General features: G+C 32.3%; 1 protein-coding gene across 2 annotated transcripts; it reads right to left on the reverse strand.

Moving 5' to 3' along the window:
• Positions 1-304: 304 nt before the first annotated feature.
• Positions 305-8711, reverse strand: LOC134681385 (uncharacterized). 2 transcript variants are annotated; one of them, XM_063540989.1, is made up of 2 exons: positions 8345-8711; positions 305-2792 (listed from the first exon to the last, which is right to left on the reverse strand). In XM_063540989.1, exon 2 carries the CDS (start codon positions 2647-2649, stop codon positions 1153-1155), a length of 1497 nt encoding a protein of 498 aa, XP_063397059.1. In that variant the 5' UTR covers positions 2650-2792; positions 8345-8711; the 3' UTR covers positions 305-1152. The 2 variants fall into 2 exon arrangements, with proteins under 2 accessions (XP_063397059.1, XP_063397060.1); XM_063540990.1 differs by having other exon boundaries at positions 8258-8364.
• Positions 8712-9134: the final 423 nt, after the last annotated feature.

Below are 9134 nucleotides of genomic sequence, written 5' to 3' on the forward strand. Positions count from 1 at the left end.
TTTTTAATATAGATTAGACTGTTCGTTTTCCCGTTTGGATGGTTTTACACTAGTCATTTTGGGGGACCTTTATAGCTTACTGTTCGGTGCGAGCACAGGCTCCCTGTTGAAAGCCGTTATTTGACATATAACGATTTACTTTACAAATTATTACTTGGATGGCGAGTTGTATCATTTGCAATCATACCACATCTTTTCTTTAATATCTACATGTACATAAGAAAATTCTATTTATTCATATTTAAAAATGTATAAATAATGTCAATACAATAAAGTCATTATTACCTTAAACTTTGCCGATCAACAATCTTAGACCGAAATGAAAACACACATTGACTAATCGAAGTATATAGTATCATCGAACCATATTGATATGTAAATAACATATGTCAATAACAGCAACTGAACGGTGAAATAAGGCAACGCACAGTGTTCGACAATCGCTTACTGTCTGTACTATATCGAGTAGTAAATCGGTTCGAGTATCGACAATTTGAAAATTAATTTTGCTAATAGTGAATCTTTTATTTTTCATTAAATACATTAAATTTTCGTATGTTTAATAGAAGAAAACAAAGGATATAGGGTATCCATCTAAGACACAAAATCAGTAAAAAAAAACCCACACACATAAAAAGCAAAGGAAACGTGCTTTTACTTCTGTTCTTCAACTCAAAGTTACTTTGATTTTGTGAATAGATTTTGCATCACGAACTTCAACAAATCATATTTTGTTTGATTCATATTGTTGTAAAATAAAATGTCATATACACCTTCATTGCTGAAAAAAACACCTTAGAATTAGACTTTTTGAACCTCGATACTTTTATTTAATATACGAATAAGAGTATACATATACATTTTAGCATCATACACATAGTGTATGACATATTTGATATTTTAACCTAACAGCTTGGTTTACACGATTAATTTGGTATTTCCAATACATGTATCATTACACATGAGGCGTATTAATTATATTTAAAACAAAATTACAGAATACATTTAAAAATTCAATATAATATTATAATATAATTGTTTATCAACATATAATATATTAGAGTTATTTTAAGTTTCCTTTGAGGTAATTCGCTGGTTTATTGTTCTCTATTTTTAGTCTGGTGGTAATAAACTAATTATAATATGTATTTTCTAATACATGCACTTGTACACAAGCACAGACTTGCCATCCATTTTGTTAATGACAAACAGTTCAGTGTAGTCTCTATTAAAGGACATAGCCCCAGAACGAGAGTCAAGTCCATGGTTTTTGTTCGGAACCTCTTCCATGGATGTCCAGTCCAGAGAGAGTCGATTGATATTTCCTGTCCTGTTGTATGTAAAGTAGATATTTCCCTGTTGGTCAGCAGAAATTCCTCTTATTCCCGCTCCATCCATCGTATAAACGAGTGTTCCATCTGATTTTATACAGTATAGGTGATAATCAGTCTTGACTGTTATGTGCCGTGTTACTTTATCGTACAAAATACGCCAACAGATCGGGTATCTGGAGTCGGGGAAATGTATATTTTGCAAAATGGAGCCATCAATCTTCAGTATTTTGATTCGAGAAAATCCTCCTACGACAATTTGATCTTTTACAGCAGTTATGCTATAACAATTAAATTCAACATCAACTTTCATATCGAGTGTGAAGTTTGTAGTGTTAACGAACTGTACTGATTTCTCCTCAGGTAGTGTAACAACTGCTGTATCTGTTTCCGGTATCACAGCGACACCACACGGTCTGCTAGAAAACTTGATTTCCGTCTGAAAATCCTTGCAATTTCTGTAAACAAAGAGTTTAGGATGATTGTATTGATAATTGCTCAGCAGTAAATTATTATCCCTAGTAACAGCCACACCGTAAAGTTCGTACTTTACCCCAGACTTTAGAGTTATTTCGCTTTCCTTTTCGAATCCTACAATTCCTCTGGATTTATCGATAAAGCTTTGTGCTTGTTGTAATTTCCTTGGGTTATCATTCCACTTGGTTTCACATGGTCTGGTCGTAGTTTCTACTTTCCCAAATGGTTCTAGGGACATATTTTGGCTTTCTTCCAATGTTACGTTAATTTCTTGAATGTTGGATATCATATCTCGAACTTTGTCCTCGAATCTTTGTAGATTAATGGCCTGTTGATGCAAAGTTACAAAAAGTAGCATATCTAACCCATTTTCCTCCAGAAAGCAAATGTAATTCTCACTTTCCTTCAATCTTGTCGATAACTTTGATATTTCTTTCCTTTCCTCGTTGATAACAGACTCATGTTTCATCTGAAGAGATGTTAATTCGGTTATCATTTCATTTTCTAAATCATCAATTTTTTCCGCAGGTATTTGCGCTTTTATTGTACCCAGATAATGGAGTATATGTGCCTTCTGTTTTGTAAGGGAGTCAATGTTTGCCTCCCTGTTATTGTTTAACTGCTCTAACACCTTAGTAAGATGAATAGTCTCTTGCCTAACATCGGTCAATAATGCAGATCTTTTCACATCTTTAGATGCAAGTTCTAACGACATTACATTTTGACATGTTTTATGGTTACTAGAAACGCATGTTCCACAACATAAAACATCATGGTGTATACAAAAAAAATCTATTGGCATTTCCGGGTGATCATTGCAGTTTTTCCCATCAGTAGACATGGTTGAGGTTGTCGATAGAATAATATCATGTGATCTGAAATCCTTTGTAAGGACGTGTGAGTTTGCGCAATTGTTACATATATGCCCTTCGTTGTTTGTTTACCTTCCGCATAGCAAGATTCATTGATGTCATCTTTGGAACTCTGAAAGATTAAAGTTAATTACTATTGATTATGCTTACAAATTTGCTTTGTGAAACAGCGTTGCATGACACTGGGACTTATAGATATTGTACAAGATGACTTGTTATTTTAGGACAAATAAACATATAGGTCCAAAATGACTTGTTAAATCGAAGTAATGAACACCAGTATTTTCAGTGCATGTATGTTTTAATTAAGCATGCAGCAGTGTTTAATGGAAAGTTCTCTAATTGGCATTCATACCACATCTTCTTATATCTTTTTACAAACTGGTTTCTCCCCATCTAATTGTGACAAGAGCCTTGAAATTCAAACGGTTACTTTCTCTGAGTAAATATATACAGTAAATATATCAGTAATTGTTATCCCGCCGACAGAACAGACTATATGCCAATCTTTCGATGGTGCACGTAGTTGTTCATTGACTGTTGTTTGACCAATTTATGGTTTACATTGTAACACCACAAGAACTAAGTAAAACACAGCAAACACATACTGTACGTTAAACATGAAAATATTCAAACGGTTATTCTCTTTATTAAAACTATAAAATGGATCAGGTATTCATGTACAGTTGCAACTATTGCAGGAATATCGAACACATTGAACAAATTTTGTAAGTAGTTTTATCCTGACAAACTTTTATAATATAAAATATTAAATTTACACCGTTTGAGCGTCTATAGTGCAACATGTTATCTTATGACCCCAATTAAAATACATAAGAACGATGTATAACAATTGATCGAGTTTATTTCGGGTTAACCCAAGCACCCTCCATTTGCTCATTTGAATGCCTGTAATGCAGTAGTTGTCGTTTGTTATAGTATATCATGAATATCATTTTTAGCTCACCTGGCCCGAAGGGCCAAGTGAGCTTTCCCATCACTTTGCGTCCGTCGTCCGTCTTCCGTTGTCTGTCGTCCGTCGTCCGTCGTCGTTAACTTTTACAAAAATCTTCTCCTCTGAAACTACTGGGCCAAATTAAAGCAAACTTGGCCACAATCATCTTTGGGGTATCTAGTTTAAAAAATGTGTTCGGTGACCCGGCCATCAAATTAAGATGGCCGCCACAGCTAAAAATAGAACATAGGGGTAATTAAAATGCAGTTTTTGGCTTATAACTCAAAAACTAAAGCATTTAGAGCAAATCTGACAACGAGTAAAATTGTTAATCAGGTCAAAATCTATCTGTTCTGACATTTTCAGATGAATCGGACAACCCATTGTTGGATTGCTGCTCCTGAATCAGTAATTTTAAGGAAATTTTGCTGTTTTTGTTTATTATCTTGACTATTATTATAGATAGAGATAAACTGTAAACAGCAATAATGTTCAGCAAAGTAAGATTTACAAATAAGTCAACATGACCAAAATGGTCAATTGACCACCTAAGGAGTTATTGTCCTTTATAGTCAATTTTTAACAATTTTCATTAAATTTGTAAATTTTTATTAACATTAACATTGAAACTACTGGGCCAAGTTCATAATAGATACAGATAATTGTAAGCAGCAAGACTGTTTAGTAAAGTAAGATGGACAAACACATCACCATCACCAAAACACAATTTTGTCATGAATCCATCTGCTTCCTTTGTTTAATATTCACATAGACCAAGGTGAGCGACACAGGCTCTTTAGAGCCTCTAGTTTGTTTTTCGTTCATTGTTTTTTGCATAAACTACTTAAAAATCAGGCCTTTAGTTTTCTCGTTTGCATTTCTATTCATAGGTCATTTCAATATAAAAAAGAAGATGTGGTATGATTGCCAATGAGACAACTATCCACAAAAGACCAAAATGACACAGACATTAACAACTATAGGTCACCGTACGTCCTTCAACAACGAGCAAAGCCCATACCGCATAGTCAGCTATAATAGGTCTCGATAAGACAATGTAAAACAATTCAAACGAGAAAACTAACGGCCTTATTTATGTAAAAATAATTAACGAAAAACAAATATGTAACACATAAATCAACGAAAACCCCTGAATTACAGGCTCCTGACTTGGGACAGGCCCGTACATAAATAATGTGGCGGGGTTAAACTTGTTAGCGGGATCCCCCCCCCCCCTAACCTGGGACAGTGGTATAACAGTACAACATAAGAACGAACTATAACCAGATGCTCCGCAGGGGCAAGTATGGACACAACATTCAAGTTGGATTCAGCTCTAAATTTGGATTGTGATTAAATAGTTGACACAGCATAGGTTTCTGACACAGAATGAATGTGTTCTAATGAACTTAAAATTTTTGTTTTCTCTTAGAGCAATTCACTATGCTGTTGAATATTATTCCTCTCAAAAAAATGTTTCAAGAAATTTTCTTTTTTATTTATGAAATTTCAAATGAGAAAAAATTGAACCCAATTTTTTTAATCACATCCCCCTTTCCCTTATTCCAAAACTAATCTCAATTAAAATTTCTAATGGAGTTTGCAACAATAACTACTCATTTAAATACATCATAAAATATTAAGATGTAAAAAAACTGCTTGTTATCACTGAATGGTAAAGATTATTTTAATTTATCAGTTGGTAGTAAAAAGTGAATATACATTGTATATTGTATATAACAAAGATTTAAGTTGATTCTGGACAAAGAAAGATAACTTCAATTAAAAAAAAATCTTGCTATTGCACAATATTTTGCAATTAGATATTTCTTGCTTACTATTCTGGACAAAGAAAGATAACTCTAATTAAAAAAAAAATTGCTATTTCACAATATTGTGCAATTAGATATTTCTTGCCATTGCGCAATACTGTGCAATTAAAAAGACTTGCTATTGCACAATACTTAATATAATAATTTTAGATCCTGATTTGGACCAACTTGAAAACTGGGCCAATAATAAAAAAATCTAAGTACATTTTTGGATTCAGCATATCAAAGAACCTCAAGATTTCAATTTTTGTTTAAATCAGACTAAGTTTAATTTGGACCCTTTGGACTTTAGTGTAGACCAATTTGAAAACAGGACCAAAAATGAAGAATCTACATACACAGTTATATTTGGTATATCAAAGAACCCCATTTATTCAATTTTTGATGAAATCAAACAAAGTTTAATTTTGGACCCCGATTTGGACCAACTTGAAAACTGGGCCAATAATCAAGAATCTAAGTACATTTTTAGATTCAGCATATCAAAGAACCTAACTGATTCATTTTTTGTCAAAATAAAACTAAGTTTAATTTTGGACCCTTTGGACCTGAATGTAGACCAATTTGAAAACGGGACCAAAGGTTAAGAATCTACATACACAGTCATGACAGTTAGATTCGGCATATCAAAGAACCCCAATTATTCAACTTTGATGAAATCAAACAAAGTTTAATTTTGGACCCTTTGGGCCCCTTATTCTGTTGGGACCAAAACTCCCAAAATCAATACCAACCTTCCTTTTATGGTCATAAACCTTGTGTTTAAATTTCAAAGATTTCTATTTACTTATACTAACGTTATGGTGCGAAAACCAAGATAAATGCTTATTTGGGTCCCTTTTTGGCCCCTAATTCCTAAACAATTGGGACCTAAACTCCCAAAATCAATACCAACCTTCTTTTTGTAGTCATTAACATTGTGTTTGAATTTCATTGATTTCTATTTACTTAAACTAAAGTTATTGTGCGAAAACCAAGAATAATGCTTATTTGGGCCCTTTTTGGGCCCTTATTTCCTAAACTGTTGAAACTAAAACTCCCAAAATCAATCCCAACCGTTCTTTTGTGGTCATTAACCTTGTGTCAAAATTTCATAGATTTCTATTAACTTAAACTAAAGTTATAGTGCGAAAACCAAGAAAATGCTTATTTGGGCCCTTTCTGGCCCCTAATTCCTAAAATGTTGGGACCAAAACTCCCAAAATTAATACCAACCTTCCTTTTGTGGTCATAAACCTTGTGTTAAAATTTCATAGATTTCCATTCACTTTTACTAAAGTTAGAGTGCGAAAACTAAAAGTATTCGGACGACGACGACGACGACGACGCCAACGTGATAGCAACATACGACGAATTTTTTTTCAAATTTTGCGGTCGTATAAAAATCAGTTGAAAAAGGCTTAACTCATCAGATGGACAAAAATACAAGTAGACGTGGTCGGGTACTTATACATCCCGACACAAAAAGACGCAATGAACAGATCTGAGAGTACTTGCAGTTATCTGACAGCTACATGTAGTTCAAAGCCACTAACAACTAATAAAAACATCATGCATCTAAGAACAAGACCTTGTATAGTTTATTACGCTGTATATGTTGTTTGTTCATTGTTGAATGCCGTTCGGTGACCTATAATAGTTGTTTACTTATATCATGTATATATTATGTCTTTATTTCTCTGTTGGAGAGTTGTCTCATTTTCAATTATACAACTGTGAAATCTGTGAAATCTTACTAGTTTTATATTTAAGAACTGAATGCTTCTCGTTGACCGAAGTACTTTTTGTATGAAGCGCTTCTAAAAATGTGCGCACGGTCATCGCTTTTACAAACGTATGAAGTTACAAAAAGAAGCATTCAATACTTATAATTACATTTTTTAGCTAGGATCATGAAAACACGATTTTAATTCACCTGTGCACTTTAATGTGGGACCTCGTGTTATTATGAATGATAAGTTTTATTGTGTAATGCAATTGCCTAAGTAATAACACGTGATGTGCAGTTAGCAAATCGGAATAACGTATTATAATGAAACAAATATCCAATATAAAATTTTATATTCAAATAAACATTTATTTAGTATTAAAAATAATGGTTGAAAGTAATTTTCGTATACAGTATATGATTCTTTAGTTATGATCACGTATAGAAGACCCTCATAGAAGAAGATATGTTATTTTCAATTATGGGCCCCCACGGTCATAAACATTACAACATCAATAAATTCCATAATACAATACAAACAATGAGATAAAAACAATGAGATATACGTGGTAACGGACATGTTCTGCTACTACTAAAAAAATAAATCAAAGAGGGAGGTCTTTTTATTGCCGGTAAAAAAATATTTTGAAATATTATATCCACTTGATAAAAATAATTGGTTACTTACGAAATAAATGGTAAAGACTATTTCTTTCAATGAAGATCAGATTTTATGGAATTATTTATACCAAAGTTTCCAGGGAACTTTTGTAAAATGGAACACACACACACACACACATTGTTTTATTTTAGTATTTAAACTTGTTTTCCCCATGGTATTCTTTGTTAAAGTAAAACCGTCCATGGGATATCAATACAATCATATTACATTAAAATTATTTAAAAAAAATAACTAATTTAAACGAAAAGTCGTTAGCAATAATGCTTACACGTATTTATCACGGAAATAATTATGACACTTATATCGCACCATACATGTAATAACAGATTAGGATTTAATAATAAATGAATACACAACTAGAACAATGTACTACTACTATCTCTGTCTATTCAAAACTTACAGTTAAAAGATGCAGAGAGTATGAAAACTATATTTAACAATTGGTGTATTTTCGTCAGTTAAAATAAATGTATTTATAGTTACTCACTTAAATGTGAATACGTTGTGTATTATGTATTGTATGGAAAGCCGTACAGCACAGATCATTAAAGCTATGAACGTAATGGTAACACATTTTGTTCTTCTTCTCGTAGTAATACCAACTGAAATTTCTCTCTCTCAGTGGATTTATTCAGTGTTTACATGTATACTGTAGAACAATTACACTATTGCATGATTGAATGTGGCGGTAAAATAATAAAATGTGTTTGATGAGGGTCTGGATGGGGACATAATCATAACTATGTATTTATTTTTCAGGCCATCGTTCTCTATTCCTTATATTTAGTACTTTATTGTTTTATTATTTATATATTTTTTGTCCATTTTTTATTCTTTCTATCCACGTTTCTCTATTCTCTATTCTTCATTTTGTATCAGTTTATCTTTATTTTTTATCAGTTTTTCTCTATTCTTCATTCTTTTTCTCTATTTTTTCTCTCTCACTATTCTTTAAAATTCTTGTTCTCTGTTCTCTTAGTTCTGGGTTTAAGTAACTATTCATTATGCGTTTGTGTATCCTGCGTGTAACGTCAGTAAATACAGCTTGATTCAGTTGCTTTCGCTTGATGGGGACTTACAATTATGTATTTATTGTTCTATTCGTTGTACGTTTTATCCCTAATTTTTCTCTATTCCTATATTTTAGCACCTCATTGTTTTTTATTCTTCATATTTTTTCTCCTTTTTCTATTCTTTATTCTTTTTATCCATTTTTCTCTATTCTTTATTTTTTGTATTATTTTTGTCTCTCTATTTTTTTAAATTCTTACCCATAA

This window comes from Mytilus trossulus, chromosome 8, assembly GCF_036588685.1.
Source record: "Mytilus trossulus isolate FHL-02 chromosome 8, PNRI_Mtr1.1.1.hap1, whole genome shotgun sequence".
NCBI classification, from domain to species: Eukaryota; Metazoa; Mollusca; class Bivalvia; order Mytilida; family Mytilidae; genus Mytilus; species Mytilus trossulus.